This window comes from Callionymus lyra, chromosome 18 (genome assembly GCF_982586985.1).
Source record: "Callionymus lyra chromosome 18, fCalLyr1.hap1.1, whole genome shotgun sequence".
NCBI lineage: Eukaryota > Metazoa > Chordata > Actinopteri > Syngnathiformes > Callionymidae > Callionymus > Callionymus lyra.
This window is the reverse complement of record NC_141835.1, coordinates 8,911,287-8,928,647: the sequence shown is the minus strand read 5'-3', so window position 1 is coordinate 8,928,647 and position 17,361 is coordinate 8,911,287. Positions and strand designations below refer to the sequence as shown.

The following is a 17,361-nucleotide window of genomic DNA, read 5'->3' as shown; positions in this document are numbered from 1 at the left end:
GGTTTTTCACACGCGGAGGAAAATATTCCCCAGCTTAAATTTGCTTAAAAGGTATAAGTCCTCAAGGGCTCTCTTGTGTGAGCTTCCATTGTGTCGCGTTATTTTAAGTCAAATATAAGTCCGCGATTAAACCAAACAATGATATGAAAAAAAGCACCGTTTGATCCGAGAAGCCAAAATCCATCCGTAAAAATCAACATTTGCATTAATAAATAAAAGCGTCACTTTGTTTTTAATCTATACCTCGTGGTCTTAATAAAATACAAGTGAAATATACGAAGTATTGAACCCAAGATTGACTTCAAAAACACGTTTTTTTTATTTAAAAATCCCTTTAAAAAAATTAACGACTCATCACTGTTGGTTTTTTTTTACAAGTGTGATCTGACATCGACTGTTTTTCTTTAATTTAGATATATCTAAAATAATACGCTGGGTCATTCTGTCAACACAATATTTACACCGAATAAGAAAAAAAAAAAAAAAGCTGAAAAGTTGCCAGTGTTTATTCGTGGCCATAAATATTTTTTTCCGGTCCATAAAAGAAGCATGAAATTAAAATCTCCTATAATTATAAAGTGGTTCGTATACGTGCTGATCATAACACGAGGGGACAAAAGAAAAAGCATCTCTACAACCAACACACAACAAACTTTACAAAAAAAAAAATGTTCACAAGATTTACATTCTCAATAGATTCTATACGGGAGATGTTTTTTGGACCCCGAATTAAAATGCTGCCCAAAAAAAACGTCTTTTTGTGTGTGTATGCGAGTGTGTGTGAGTGTGAGAGTGTGAATGCCTTCTTCCTACTTCCGAGTCTGTGGGTTTTTCTCTCACCAAGTCCACTGTTGCGTCAAGTGGTGCGCCGTGGGGAACTGTGGCGTGGCTGCGGCGCTGTACTGGGCGTTGTACTGCATGTGGTGCTGGAGGGACTGAGCACTGTACGCCGAGAAGGGGATCCCGGCCTGGAAAGTGGCCGCCAAGTCCTGAGCTTTAAGCGTGTGGCACGGCTTTCCGTCCCGGACCAGAACCGGCACCGCCACCCGCCTGGGTGAGGGCAGGTGCGTCACCTCCATGCCTTTCTCCGCCCGGGCCCGCTTCATCTTGTACCGGTGGTTCTGGAACCAGATCTTGACTTGGGTCGGGGTGAGGCGGATGAGACTGGCCAGGTGTTCCCTCTCGGGCGCGGACAGGTACCTCTGCTGCCGGAACCGGCGCTCCAGCTCGTAGGTCTGCGCTTTGGAAAACAAGACCCTCCTCTTGCGCTTCTTGCCGGAGTCGCTGCCGCCGCTGCTGGACGTCTCCTTGTCGTTGTCCGGCGACTCGTCGTCCGCGGACGGTTCCGGGGACTTGGCCGAGTCCTGGGAGCTGGCGGAGAGACCGTGTACTGCAGCAAGAAACGGGAGAAACACTGTCAAAATGTTATGTAGAGTTCAGGAAAAAAGGGTTTTTTTTTTGCAACAAAAGTTTCACAGTGTTTTTAAAAAAAACATGCATGTCGTCACATGTGTGATTCCGCCTCATTCGTCCTGATATAATTCTGCGAGTAAACATCCTCCCCTTAAAATACGTCTGAAGCCGCTCACCCCAAAACAAGTGCAACAATGTATGGACATCCCCATCGTAAAAAACAGTTAATTTAAACTAATTTTTACTAAATATAACTCCTAACATTGTAGCAAAAATTAAAATACATAATCATAAGTCAAAAGCAGCAACGTATTCTATAATATATTGTCTAAATATAAAAGAACATTTCTAATCCATTTCAAAAAACACGTTTCAACGTTTTTGTTTTCTTAGAAAACATCTTTTTACTTTTTATCAGCATTTTTGTTCACGTCCAATCATATTTATTTATGCCTGTCTTTTTTTTATATATTCAAATATAGCTTGACTTTTTTTAATTATTACAAATCGATAAACAAAGCAGTGAGATAGTTGTAGCAACAGGTATATTATTTCCTGGTTTATTTTTAATTTATTGGCATTCAATTCAAACATATGTGTAAAAAAAAAAAAAAAATCGGTATTAATTGATAAAGTTATTCGGTATTATAATTTAATTTTTATTGTAATGGTTATGAATGTTTAATTCTAAATATTAACATTTTTATGTAAAATGGGAGATTTAATTGTTTATTTTTTCTGCATTATTTTTCAAATCGTTTATTATGTAAATTCACCGTTATTTAATCTATTTATTATTTTTATATCACGCGACATTAACCCTCGCATTGTAATGAAGTCGATTCGGTTTGAAAATACGCATTTTCATTATGATAATATGCAACTTGGACCTCATTCCGACCTTTTTTACTGTATATTAATGAAGCTGTACATTACGTCTTTCAATAAGTTTCCACCTGTATTTATTCCCAACACGCTTTAAACACATTATAATCGAAGTAAACATCGTATTTATCCGAGTTTTTTTCCCCCCAAAATCATTTAATCGTTGATTCTGGATTTGACGCTTCTTAGGCGAGATGAAGATCTGACAACGACAGCTCGGATCCAAGATGGCAAACTGTAGGAACGCTATTCTACAAATATAGGGATAATCGCAACAAAAAAAAACCCGCTCGTGGAGAACTCGCTATACATTTTTGTGGATCCGGTTCTTTTTTTTCTCGCCCTCTCAAATCTGCGCCATCGTGGTCAGCCAAGCGTCCAAACGCGCATTGTCTAGATCCCCCGCGATAACTGTAGGCAGTAGAGTCGCTTTACTTACATGAGTACTGGATACTGTCCGTGGTGGCGAGCCAGCGCGTGTACGGATTGTCACTAGTGTCATAAAAGGGGTTCTTTAAAGGCAGATTCGGAACGTTCTCCAGCGGACTTTTCACCAAAACTCCTGCGCCCTTCGTCGTGGTGGAGGTGGTGTCCGATCCCTCCGTGTCCTCTTCCGCGCCGGTGATAGATCCCTCTTCGTCGTTGGTGTCGGGAAGGTCCAAAATGTCCTTGACAGAGAAGCCCGTCTTTGTGTTGGTCAACGACATGGTCGGGTGGGGGGGAAACGCGCAGGGAAAAGTTGCGGCACCAGCTTTTCGGACAATCCGCTGTTTGGAGAGGAGGAAATAGAGCAGAGGAGCAGGAATGAGAGGAGGAAGTCTAGGCTGGAGTGCGCTGGAGGCAGCCAGCGTGGATGACCATAGCAGGGTGGATTCAAGTCCAGTGAAAAGGGGGATGCCAAAAGTGGCTCAAGTGCTGTTATGCGTGGCTCATGGGTTTCTGTGCTGCTGCAGGAGGGAAATAAGCCATTACCTTGTCTGGATCAGTCCATATAAGGTTGGTGTGCACACATGAACCTGCAGTGACAAAGCAGTCAAAAACCAGAAAAGGTTGGCCACGTGTGGGCGGGTCTTAGGAGTCAAGTGGATGAAGACAGTGTTTGCAGATGTGAAATTGTGGGTTTTGGGGGAGATTCGAGCCTCTACCATTGGTGCTTCAGAGCATGATGAGTGGTATAACGTGTCAATTAATTACAAAGACGGGGAGGGCCTTTAGAACGCCCTATTTACATACAAAGAAGTTTCATAAAAAACACGTTTGTTTCCCGAGCTGCGCGTTTGTTTCACCATTTTTTTTCTTTTTTCTTCTTCTTCTGATAATTTATGTAAACCTTTTGTGTCAATATTGTGGCCCGAGCTTAGTGGAGGAGAGAGGATGGAGAGCAGGAGAGGATTGATTGTTTGCGAAAAAGCTGAGCAAGTACAAATGATTCGAACGTGATACTGATAATGGATCGATAAATAAACAAGAGCCACGAACCTCGGAGGCGACAATTACGACATGTAATAAAAGCCATTATTAGCTATACATGTAAAATAAAAATGTATACGGTAATGATCATATATTTAAGATTTAGTACAAATATTATGATCACTAGTACGGTTGCTTGGACACCAATACCTTTTAAAATACAAACGATATTCATATATTTATGAATTATTATTTAAATGAGCAATAATACGTCGCTTATTAGTAATTTCCAGTTTACCATAGTACTATTTTGTATGAAGGCAAATACTTCTAGATTTTCCAATACTTAGTTTACATGTATATACCACAATAATTCAACTAAAATAAAATGTGCTACGACTATAAAAACACGCTAGTACAATTTAAAATACTACTTAAAAAATAATATTTACATAAAAAATAAATTGATTTAATAATTTAAATTTAACCAAGTGAGGGATTATCCTTTTATTTAAGTACTATATTGTCTCAAATATTTATAATTATTTTACATCAGTTTTGATTTCGCGACGATCAAGTGAGCGGTTGTTTTGTCCACCTGCACGCCGCCGTCGCTAAATTGTTGGCGTTTTTTCTTCTTCTTGTCCTGATTATTCATGCGGCTTTAATTCCTGCGCCTGGTGCCACTTTCCTCTCTGCGCTGTTTGTTTTCGTGCGGATCCTTCACAAAGTTTCCTCGCTCCAGCGCTGCTCTCTCCCTCCTTCGCTCCCACTCCCGTCTATGTGATGTGGGTGACAATGTTCGGAGGGTCCTCGGCGCATCCTGGGTGGTCGCACTGGGCCAAACACAAATACAAACCGATTGCTAAGCTGCAGACAATGGGGGAAATGTAGACAAATGTCCGGCTCCTGTTGGAAGCTTTTGTGGCACCGCAGTTTTTTGCATTTATTTCAGGAGCCCTAAATAATGGATGATTGACGCCCCGCGCACAAAGCGCCCTAACTGTTGGGAATAAATCTGAGCTTGTTCCGAGTTGTCATGGCATTCAAGCGCTTTCAATGGACTATCTCTTCATTCAATTCATCCTGACACAATATTAAGCAAAAGTCCTTCATCTGCGCGCGCACGCACACATGCACACACACCGTTCTTTTTTATGCTCTTAAGAAGAAGAAGAAAAAAACCCACTTATGCAGAAGATAAAATATTGGCTTTATTTTCTGGTCCAGGCCTTTTTTAATGCACATGTGATATACTTGTGTAATCTTAAAATTATCACATGATTATATTTTTTGTAACATATTTATCTGACTACATTTCGGCCAATAATATTTATCTAAATGTATTTATTATAAACGATAAATATTGTATCTGTGATACACGTGTTTATGACTTTGAATTGTCAATACATTAGGAATGTTTTATGATCACTGTTATTTTACAAATAAAACAATATACTTATTTACATAATTTAGGGTTTTATGTGACTTCATTTGTATGATAATGTTGTATTACTATATGGAAGGTATCGTCGGTCTTTTCCATGATAAAACAACATCTATTTTAAATGTTCTGTTATATAGATATATATTTGAATGTAATGTATTTTTTGTACTAGTGATACACATTTATTTTTGATTAGTAACGTGGCTGTGTTACCCCCTAAGGTGGCGCTAGAGTGGTGGTACTTCGACGAACGTCGTCGTCTGCTCAGTTTTAACCACTGAAGTGAACAAATAATCATCTTGGCGATCGATAGATACGATGGATCTCGATGTTTGTCAGCAGCTGACCTGCGGCTCGGATGTAAATATTCCCCCAGACCTGCAGACTTAATCGCCCCCTGTCCCCACAAAAGCTCCATTCAGCCGCAGACCGGACTATGCGGATCCAGGCAGGAGGAGAGCGGGGTGACTGACCTGATCCACCCAAAAACTTAAATCCGACATGTGAGAAAGGAGGAGGGAGGGGAGGGAGGGAGGGAAGGAGAGGGGGGTCCACAGCAGCAGACCACCGCGGAACCCCCAAATGTCAGGAGACCACACGGGTTTAGAAGAAGAAGAAGGGGGTTCACGGTGTGATCGGTTTTGCGGGTTCTTCTTCTCCTGCTACACTCACAAGTGGACACTCCACTCCTGAGAGTGTTTACCTGTTTACTCTCACAGGTCGTTCAAACAGGTCCCTTCCCCCCCCGACACACGCGCGCACCTGCGCAAGGTGACGCGTCGTGGGCGCGCGCCATCGACACATGGCATCTTTAGATCGTTTTCAAATACGTGTTGTTTGAGAAGCAGATTTGATACGGAGACAGCATCCCGGGAAATAACGTCTTCTGTTATCTATCATCTTGTTGTACATTTTTCAATACATGTAGAAATACGTAGCAAAAGTCACCGTGACAACGTAATACCCGTGTTTTTACTGGCTGGCAGAATTGAACGCATTTTATTGCAAGTCAATTTTACACGTGTGTTTTAAAAATATTTGTACAAATAATAGTACTATATATTCTCATCTCAATAATTTTTTCATCTTCTTTTGTTTCAGACGTTTGAAATAACAGTTAAGACAATATCATGAAAAGTAGTTTATTTAAAATTCCAAATTCACTCTATGTTAAGTATATGAATAACGGAATAAGATTTTTTAATCATTTGTATGATTATAAGATCTATTATCTAAATGATGTCTTTATTTTTTTGAACATGGTTATACATCGTTTTTAAATTGTATAATCTACCTTTATTTTCTGATTTAGGGTATAGTCTTTATAAAGTCCTTTATCCATGGCATATGGAACTTCATGCTCGTGCCTTAAAGTGTCTACTAAATCTAATTTTAACGTGAATCCAAACATATAGATGACGTAACAACTTGATAATAAATGTGAGGTCTCACTATTTTGGCAGGTGATTTATATACGCTTCTAATGAATTAATAAAGTCAAAATTAAGCTTAAATTGGGTTTATTAGACGTATTATCAGATCGATTATGAAAAAAAAGAGAGATGACTGCGTCAAATTAAGATACAATGCAATCATTTTTTATTTTATTAAAAACTTTCTCCTTTTACTCACTACACGTACATCTTTTATCCTAAAAAAAAGGAAGAAGAAGAAGAAGTGCGCCCCTACAATTACATTACCGCTAACACAATAAACACCAGAGCTGCTATTAAACCCTCATTCTTTTCTTGGACCCCAAATCACACACAGAGACTTATCCAAAACAATTAATTTTTCGGATACACACGCACAAAAAAAAAAAAACTCCGTCTGATTAATTCCCATTCGCCGAAATTCATGCCCACGATTGTCCCCCAAAATAAGTGAAGAAAAGAGAGCGCGCGTCTTGATTAAATAAATCTTTGGATTAACTGGAAGGAAAAATAGAAATGCCGGAGGAGCATCCATAATAATGTTGATCCTCTTTTCTTTTTTTTTTCTCTTTAATCGCTGCTTTTCAGCGCGTTCCTGCGCCTCGGGCGTGGACGCGCTCTTTGATAAAGGTGACCCGCGCCGCCTCGGGGGGCTCCGTGATAAATGTCCACGGTGACAAGACCTATTTCCTCCCGCTATGATTAAAAGACTATAAATAATATGCAGGTGTAGTCTGCGGGTTTTATTTGTGGTGGGTGGTGGGTGGGTGGGGGGGGGGGGGATAATCCGTGGCCTCGGGACTCCACGCTTCAGGGCGAATGGAAGAGATTTTTTTTTTTTTTGGATCAAATTTACGCTTCCTTCAGGGCATAAAAAAAGAGGGGTGTTGATAATTAAACAGACTGGAGCCCCGAGGATCTGCCCTCATCTTTAGAGACCCGGTTCATTTGTGACGCCGAATTTCACGCCACTTTTGTGTCTTACAAAAAAAAATCACTTTTGTTGTTAATCACTTCCGAGTGCGGGATTTAAAAAAAAAAAAAAAAAGAACACGTCACGGATTATAATCCACAAGTCTGTCCACATCTGTATGTTGTTTTTTTGTTTGTTTTTTGTATGAAGAACGAATGTTCACCCTGCTGCAGTAGAACAGCTGTTGACATCTGTAGACCTCTAGCGGTCTCTACCGGCTAAATTAAGAAACAACAGGGGGCGCTCGATTGAGTCTAATTTGATTCTTAAATTGTTTAACAAAATAAACGCCATTTAACCAACTCTGTGTTTACCAAAAAACTATATATCTTCCAGGAATCTTCCATTTTGTGTTTATTAATGTCAATAAAAAGCAAATTGATTGATTCTAATTGTGGTATTTTTGCTTTAAATAAGAGATTTTGCTCACTTTGACACTAAACTATGCATTGCTTTGTGTGTTTTATAGACTCCAGGTACTCCACTGGACATCTCCAGGTACCCCGTGGTAGCTGTCGCTCAAGATGTTTTGCGGATCACCACCATCCTTTTTCTAAATGTAAGTCCTCATACTCTGGGTACTCCCTCAAACAATGCAGATACTCTCATACTCTTTTGAAAGAAAGTAACACCATCTTGAAATAATAGACTTGTCGTTTGACTGTTATAACTGGAGTACCTGGAGGAAACTATCACTAAAACAACACCAGTTATCTTACAAATAATAGAATTTGTACGAGTAAATCCATGGAGTAACTGGAGGAAACACTCAACCAAATGTCTGTAAAAAAGAAATAAGCATGTGACATCAGGGAGACAACAAAGTTTACTCTTTGTACTCCATGTTGGTTATGATTGGATCATAAAGCAAGGCGGTCAACACCTCATACACCTTATACAGTTGTTGGTTTGATTCTGTACTCTTATGGTGCCATTGAGCAAAGTTCTTGGGATTTTGGCCTCAATATACTTTGGCTTCATCAGTTTTGAACTTTATGTGTTGCCTAGAAGCATAAAGGTTGCTGGTTCCAATCTTCAGGGATATTTTCTAAATTGAAGGCGTCTTGCCCAAAGACTTACTTTTCAATACGTTTTTTTTCTTCGGTGTACAGATTGAGAAGCAAGAGGTATGTTGATGAAAGGGGTTGCTGGTACAATCTCTCCAAATTTGGAACACTTCATATTATCATTGTTCCCTTGAGCAACCCTATATTGTCTTTTTTAACCAATTCCCAAAAAATGGAGTTAATACAATTTCCTTAACTTAATCCGAAGACCTGAATAAAATTATTTTTGTCTTTTCATGTCCGTTGTGGTCATGAGCAAGTCAACCATCTTTATACAAGTTGAGTAAAAGTTTATATTAACTTATATTTATCTTTATTTGATCCCATTGCATGTTCTATTAATATCAACATTTTCTATTCCCAATGCCTGAAAAGTTGTTGCCTTGGTGCCCTTAAGCAAAAAAATGCTTATAAAAAAAAAATGGCAATACCTGTCATTAGGAGATTAAACAATCTCTTAACTCAAGACACAAATCTTACTTAGATTCTGGTTTGACTACATGCGACTGCTGATGTGCTTTTGAGCAATCATTTTGAGTTTATATCTACAGTATTTTATGTCTTTTTATATCCTGTTCTTTTAGGTAATATGGTCTGCTTCCCCGTGTCTGCAAGCCCATGGGCAAGGCATAAAGAAGTATGGGATTTAAATCTCTACCTTCAGGATAAATGAATTCATATAGTTTAACATGTTGTTGTGCCTTTGAGCAAGATGCTGAACCTTCTGATACAGTTAGTGATGCCTTGTGGTGGAGGTGGTTGGTTTGATTCCCCTTTACCTGCTGAGTTTCATCTCGCTGCTCTTGAGCAAGACAAGGTGGTCTTGACTATAATCATGTATTTAAACGTTTGCCATGGTTGCTTTTTTTATTTTATTTTTGTTGAACCAGTAAAAAAGCGTGAGGGTTGCGAGGCCAAATCCCGTGTCAAGTCATTCGCACTCAGCCTAGAGGCCTTTACACGGATTCTAGAATCAGATCAGGGTCGTTTAACATTCGAGGACTAAGAAAAAAAAAAGAGTGTCCGCTGGTGCGTAAAGACAAGAGCAGAAAAAAAAGGCTGTAAAGAACCACAACTCTCTTACCTGCACAGGTGTGTCTCTGGCGCTTCTGCTGGTGCGAGACCTAATGAAACATCTCAGGAGTGCGCACAGATAAGCCTGATGCGCTTTATATACCCAGAGAAAAACCAAGTGCTCTCCTCTTGTCAGATTGTCCAGGAGCGTTTGCATAGCTGCTGAAGTGGTCGCGCTCCTGCTGACACGCACACGCCGCAATGTTTGTTTTCCACCAGCGATGACGTGAAACTAAAATATTGACCATATGTTCGTTCGCCATAAATCGGGCCGAAGCGCAAACATGGACGCGTCCCTTTTTTTTTTTTATTATAATTTTTTTTTGCACAGATTTTTGGATGTTGTAGAGAGTGAGGTGTGAGGAGGAGAGGAGGAGGAGGAGGAGAGGAGGAGGATATTATTGCTCCGCAGTGGTTGATCTCGCCTGGGCTCAGGCGCACAAAGAAGCCGCTAATAAATCGCTCAGTAACCAAGAAGCAGGCGCGGAGCAAAGAGCAGATGTGGCATGTTGCTGCGTTTACATTAGATCCTCTGATACAGTGATTGATAACCCGGGTCACTTTATCTACAATGAATCAGGGGGTGAGACCCCCCCACACCACCCCCCTCCTCCACGAGACACACAAGAACACACACACACGACCGAGCATCCTATGATTCATGAGGCCACAGAGGAAACCTCTCTCTCTCTCTCTCTCTCTATATATATATTTATATATATATATACCCACCACCATCCCTTTTCTAAATTGTAATTCCTTATCCTCTGGGTACTCCCTCAAACAATGCAGATACTCTCATACTCTTTCGAAAGAGAAAAAAACACCACCATGGAATAATAGACTTGTTGTTTGACTGTTATAACCGGAGTACCTGGAGGAAACTATCATTAAAACAACACCAGTAATCTTACAAATAATGGAAACAAAGGGAATTTGTACTAGTAAGTCCATATTTATATATATATATATATATATATATATATATTTTTAAATAACTACAACTTAACAGACCAACAGAATAAACGTCAACATCTGAAGTCATCTTTGTGTCTACAAGCAAAAATATTTTTACTATTGTTACAGTTTATTTAGCTAACCCGAAAAAAAACAACCCTGTAATTACTGCAGTATTTACACAAAAAATACCATAATTTCCCCTTTGTTCTACATCCCTAACTTCATCTTTTAGAGTAATGCAGAAATGGTAAAGTCGTAGATGAAGTGTAGTAATGGTAGAAGATGCAGGAAAAATAATGTATAATAGTACTTGTAGATGGTTATAGTTATTAAGTTATAGTATTAGTTTGGGGGAGTCAGCAAACGTAGTGATACTATGAGTCGCAGTAGTAACCGTGGTAAAAGTAGTTACAGTATTGAAGCACTAATAGTAGTTTTTCAAAAAGTGCTTGTAATTATATCAAGTAATGTTAATAGAAATGGAAAAAAAAGAGTATAATAGTACTTATGAATGCTTATAGTTATTGAGTTATAGTATTAGTTTGGGTGAGCCAGCAGATGTAGTGATACTATAAGTCGCAGCAGTAACCGTGTTAAAAGAAGTTAAAGTATTGAAGCACTAGAAGTAGTTTTTGAATAAGTGCTAGTTATACTGTGTACTAATGGTAATAAAAATGGTTTTAGTTTTTCTGATAACAAGTAATGGTATTATTTTGCAGTCAGCAGAAGTAAGTAAGTAAGGGTTACCTGCATAGCGCCTTTTATTGAATTGCCAAAAGTCGTATTAATTTCAGAAATCGCAGTTACAGTGTCAGAGGTAGTTATTCTAATTTTGAAGTAATTATTTTGTAGTTTTAGCAGGAATGCTTTTAGTAATTGTTGTAGTGGTAGTCATACTAGCTACAGTAATGGTTGTAGTTTCAGTTTTAGATGCTGAAGTTATACAAGTTGTTATAAAAGTAGTAGTGAGATTAGTAGTTGTACAAGTAGTGATGGTAAATTAGAGTTACACTTTTAACTAGTAGCTGACTATTTGAACTATTTGAATGCGTGGGACCAGTAGTAGAAGTTTTTTGTACCAAAACAGAATTGCAGTTATATAATGGTTTCACCATTGATAGAAGCAGTAGTTTTACTATTATTAATGGTTGTAGTTTGAATATAAAAAGTTTGAGGCAATACAAGGGAATTGATATGTTTCATGTTTGCTTAAGTATTAGTAAAAGTATTAGCAGAGGTTTTGAGCGTAGGTGTAGAAGTTGCAATTGTATAAAGGGTGTTAGTGGTAGTAGAACTAGCAGTGATCTTAGTAATTGAAACTGTAATAATCGTAAACCTGCTGTAGTATTAGTAATAGTCATAATAATCGTACGAGTAACATAAATGTAACTATTCTTGTATTGACCAGTAAAACTCCAATGGTTACTGTCTAGGACGAATACTTATAGTATCAATCATAGTAGCAGTTTTTGTTTTAAAAGCTATAGTAGTAAAAGTAGTAGTTCTAATTCAGTGGTTTCCAGAGTATGGTCCGGGGGCCATTAGGGGGCCTCTGAATATATTTAGTGTGGCCTACAGTTGTAAAATTCAAAACATGACGCCTAAAATTTTGGAATTTCTGAATGATGTAACTCTTGCATACACAAGTGAAATTATTGTTTTAAGAAGTCCTACAAGAACTTATTTTGCCATTTAATAGAACCAAAAGTTTAGATTTACGTAATGTATTAAACACTTTTACCCAAAGCTGGGTAGGTCAAAAATTAGGGTTTTATTTGGTCCATGATTCTGAATTATGTCCCAACGTATTTATTTAAAAGCGAAGTATTTCTGAGAGCTAGCATCTTAAATGTTTGATATCTTTGACTCGGTAAGTTTATATCGTAAAATATCCATTACTTCATCACGGCTACGACCTCGAAAAGTAAGTATATATCCGTCTAAATACATTAGCGCACCCTCATTAGGAGTAAAGGATTATGGTTAATTAAAAAGCAATTAGCGTTCATCTTGTGTGACTAAAAAAAAAAAAGAAGCTCCCGTGATCGGTGATTTACGGCGAAGATAACGGTGAGGCTGGGTAAACAGGTAGCTTCATTACTCACTTGATTTTTCGATGTCCTGGACGTGTCTTGAATCTCTTCACCTGTTGCATGTAAACTCTGACGAGGTCGGCGCCTCAGACGGCGAGGGGACGGGGGGGGGACGGGGGGTTTGACGGGAATCAAGACAATGATTTTATTGTGGCCGGCGTGGAATCTGTGTTAATGACGGCGTTGCCTGGTAAAGCGGGAGCGAGCATCGATCAATGGTGAATACACTGGGGCCACTTTGCAGATGAAAGACGGAGATTATCCTCGCGCTCAAGAGTATCACTAAGACGCTGGGAATACAAATAAATAAATTGGCCTCAAACCTCGTTTGAAATTCTAGGACAAAGTAGTTAGTTGGAATGTATTCATGAGCCGATGAGAAAAAGCTTTCCACTTAGCCTGGCGGGTGAACACTCTTGTTCTGTTTTGAGGAGTGCTCAGGGTTCTAAACACAAGACCTCCTGAAAAAAAAGGATGGGTAAGATAGGCCTTCGCCGGTCAAGCTATTATCAATCCCACCCCCCCCCCCGACCCCCCGAAGCCTGATGAGTAAGATACTTGAAACGCCGTTAATGGAGGTGTCAGGACACCGATGGCACGGCATTCTGGAATCAATCAGTTCAAGTTTTAATGTATCGACCACTCAAAGGGAGCGAGAGCTTCTCGACACGCCGATGCCGGGCGAGTCTGAGTTGATTTCCAGCGGAGATATACTCCTAAAAAAAAAAAAAGTTTAATTAAAGCTGAGGGGCTCACTTGTGCGCCTTCGTACCTGATGACAACGATACTGAAAGGCTTTTTTTTTTTTTCCCCGCTCACAAATACTCGAGGAGGGTTTAGCGTGTTTCGGGATCGTTGAGCCTTCAACCGAAACCACTGAATGGTGTTTTTCAAGAGATGGCGTCCAGATGATAGTGCAGCGTCTTCAAAGACGACCAGAACATTGGGGGGGGATCTGAGGAGCTCTCCACCAAAAAGGTTGATTGTCCTTCACATTTTTTCGCCCCCCGATGCGTCGGGGATGAAGGAGATCGGTTGAGGAGCGGTGAAGTGGTGTCACGGTGTTGGGTGTTAGGAAAAGTTATTAAAGCATCCACAACTATTTATCTGATCCAGTCAAAGGCGTCCACAAGGTTAAAGTAAGGACAGGCATTGAATAGTTGGCGTGAAATACAATGTTACACAGTAAACACCAAATTTACTTTGTATTAAACGCATATTTCTGCTTGTATTGAAGTATTCAAGCTTTCTAAACCCTTCATGCAGTTTGTTTTATAAAACGTTTGAATCAATAACTCGTGAAAAATGATGAAGTAGTTTGTGCAATTGTTAATTTTACAGCCTTTAATAAGTGTCTTCAAGAACATTGATCTAGCAATGCAATTTCTTTCAATCTGATAATTAACCGTTAAAGATTTTTGCCTGAACTATTTTGCAATATGAACCTGACTACCTATATTTGTTTAATCATCTTCCATTAAAAGAAAAAGAAACAAAAAAGGTGGTTATCAAGTTTTTAAGTATCAAGTAGCACTTTCTTTTGCTTGATAACGTCGCCAAGTTAATGGTTGAACTCAATAGATGTGCTTTAAGTGTTTGTTTAAAATGTTGTAGTCGACAAATAAAAGAAAATCGTTGCTACTGTCATATATAGTTGAGGGTTAATGTCTTGGTTACATTCCCGGCATTGTCACGTGACCACTTATTTCTGCTATGTAGCGTCACTATTCCAGCAAATGGTTGTTATGAATGTGAAGCATTGAAGTCGTACTGTGGTCAAGAATGCCCCCCCCCCCCCCCAATGAATTTGTCCTTCAATACCTCCGCCAAGAATGGATCGTTGTGTTTTACAAAAAAAAGAAAGAGTAGATATTAATGAAGTATTTCCAATAGATTGTTTTTTTTTGATGACACATGATTGGATTTTAGTGATTTAATGTTCCATCCGGATTCAGTACGATTTTGAAGGTTCCGTAACTCACTTGTATGGCTTCTAACCGCTGCTGTTCTGTGGTAATACAAAGACTAACATTTTCATGTGATTTTGGTAAGAAAAATATTTTTGGGTGTTTCTTACTGTTTGCTGTGAGCCACCAAAATTCTTGTCATAGAAGTTGCTTCATAGATTTGATTGGATGTTTTTGTAAAGTCATGGGAAATGACTCCCTTGGCGAACCCTTGATGGTGGATGTCAATAATAAGTGTTAATATGATGGTGAAGGAAAGGGATTTGTTTGACGATGGTGAACAAACGCCAAGATATTGAGCCTCAAACTCCTACTTCCTGTTAGGGCAGTAACAGGAAGTAGTGTTTCTAGTGCTTAAGTTTCTACCCCCCCCCCACCCTGGTGTAAATTATAGCATTTACATTAGAATAAAAATGGCATTACTTGTGTGTGATCATTAAGAATGCTAATGGTTGGGTTTCCCAGATTGGTTACGAAGATTTTAAGTGCTACGATCTTCTACGGTTTTCACTCCAATAAACCAAACAAAACGTATAAAATTGTGGGTTTTCTTAAAACTACACATTAAAACCGTCAACAACCCTTTGGTATTTTACAGATATCAAGGATGACATTGAACTCAGATAGTCTTCACCTTATAAAGGTGTTGCCAAAGTCCTTCTTACGAATCTCCTTTGGCTTGATCTTAAGGTTCTTACGAACGCGTCCATGAAACGCCTTTATCTTAACCCTCATTTTTGACCAAACCCCTTCTTTAAGGGGTAATTCCCCACAAATTCCCTCATTTTCTACTCCCCCACATATCAACAAAAGGGTTAGTATTATTTTCATAGTAATCCGTTAATTCATTGTAGACAGTGAGTAGACTGTATCAATCTGGAAGTGCTTGCACTATTTTCCCGTAGTACTTCTTGTCTATTGCCTGTTTTTCTTTAAAACTCTTCTATTAAATAGCTTAAGTTTTTCCGGGAACAATTCTTCAATACAAGATGGACGTTACAGACGAGCACTATGGAAGTATTTGGATGTTTTTTTAAGTGTCTTTTTGGATGGGGATGAAGTAGACGATACCTGAGCTCTAGTCTCTACATTAAAATTAACAAACATTTTCCCCTATACCTCTAAGAAGGAACAGATTACTCTGAAACTAATCCCAACCCTTAGTCACCATGACGGTGAGTAGAAAATGGTTGAATTTCGGATTTCGTATACCTTACGTACCAGCTGTTTTCAGTATCCGAGCTACATTAGCCGATCTTTGCGAGTTATCTACAAAAGTATCCGTGGCATGTTAAGACTAGCTTTTTATGGCTGTTCACGTGTACACGGGTCAACGACACAAGTCAAGCATTTCAATTGGGTCTCGGTTGACGTTATCAGAATCGGGTGAAGCGACTGGCGCTGAAAAGAACTTGCACGTTATTTAGTAAAAGTCACTTCTATCGTCGCCGTCCTTGAGCGCACACACACACCGATGTTTGCCTTCGGAATGTTTTTGTGGCTCGTTGGACAAATTGATGGAGAATTGATCCAATCAAACCTTTCCCGCACGCCTCGGACGCCATCGGGGAAAAAAAGGCATCCATCGTCGCCACTTATCTAAAGGCAAGGACATAAGACTATCCATGTATTCTTCTCACTTGAAAGCTGTACATCGGCCGAGGCGTCGGTGTCGCGTTCAAAGAGCACCCGGAGCATTGTACGGCCGCATCGCGCCGAGCGCATCGAGAAGGTCGACCCGACTGGGGTCACTCCCGACGCCGCCGACAATGGATATCGTGGAGCCCGTATCGAATCACAACTCCGACCACCTCGGCAAACAAAGCGCCCTCTCTCCATTCGAGAGGCCTTTCAAACAGGTGGAGAAGTGAATCGTGTTGCGAATAAAAAAAAAAGCCTCAAGAAATTGGAAAGTCTAGCGGGGCGTCAATCAAGCAGCGATCTCCTACACACAAATTGATTCCGGTGGAGTGAAAGGAAAACTAAATCAAAAATGTCAAGAGTTGTGTTGTCTCTCAAAAGCAGCAGTGGTTTTTTTCTAATAAAAACAATGACGACGCGGCACGAGTCAAGGACGCGCGTCACTAAAGTAGTCGGGTGCGCCCTCGTCGTCTCCGGCGCCGGCTGAAAAGCTCGAGTCGACGGTAACCTTCGGCGGTGAATCTCTGGTAAAACAAGCACAACTCCAACATTTGAATAGGCGCCGCGAGGACCAGAAGAAGAAGAAGAAGAAGAAGAGAAAAAAAATGGATTTACAAGAGGGGTGTCGCAAGGTCATCGCTTCCCTTTCGGGAAATGTATCTTTGTGTAAAAAAGAAATCTCACTAATAAGTGTTGAGTTGAATAAAAAAAAGAAAAAAAAAGTCTTTTAAATGACATAAACAAATGGATGTTGAATGTATAAGACCCAGAGAGACGTGTAGGAGACAAACACGGAAATGCATTTAAGGTCAACAAGCCGACGGTTTTGACTCGAGAATGTTTAGTAAAAGCTATAAAAAGTGTATTCACTCTAATATTTCTGAAGCTTTTCTCTTTTTTTTTTTCTTTTTTTTTAATCAACATACCATCCAAATACCTGGCGGTGACTCACGTAGCAGCATAACTCGCCCACGTTAGAAGTCGCATACTTCCATCAA

General features: G+C 39.5%; 1 protein-coding gene across 3 annotated transcripts; it reads right to left on the bottom strand.

Annotated features, from left to right (window-relative positions):
- Positions 1-252: 252 nt before the first annotated feature.
- On the bottom strand, positions 253-3,421 carry nkx2.2a (NK2 homeobox 2a). 3 transcript variants are annotated; one of them, XM_087779858.1, is made up of 3 exons: positions 2,738-3,421; positions 1,114-1,414; positions 253-1,050 (listed from the first exon to the last, which is right to left on the bottom strand). In XM_087779858.1, the coding sequence occupies exons 1-3, from the start codon at positions 3,003-3,005 to the stop codon at positions 837-839; spliced, it is 783 nt and encodes a 260-aa protein (XP_087635984.1). In that variant the 5' UTR covers positions 3,006-3,421; the 3' UTR covers positions 253-836. The 3 variants fall into 3 exon arrangements, with proteins under 3 accessions (XP_087635984.1, XP_087635982.1, XP_087635983.1); XM_087779856.1 differs by having other exon boundaries at positions 261-1,414; positions 2,738-3,410; XM_087779857.1 differs by having other exon boundaries at positions 285-1,390; positions 2,738-3,405.
- Between the last annotated feature and the right edge of the window lie 13,940 nt (positions 3,422-17,361).

Coding starts and splice junctions, on each gene's coding strand:
- nkx2.2a (XM_087779856.1), bottom strand. CDS start 3,005: ATGTCGTTGACCAACACAAAGACGGGCTTCTCTGTCAAGGACATTTTG. Junction 1,415..2,737: donor GGACAGTATCCAGTACTCAT/GTAAGTAAAGCG, acceptor ACATTTTGACAG/TGTTTCTCCCGTTTCTTGCT.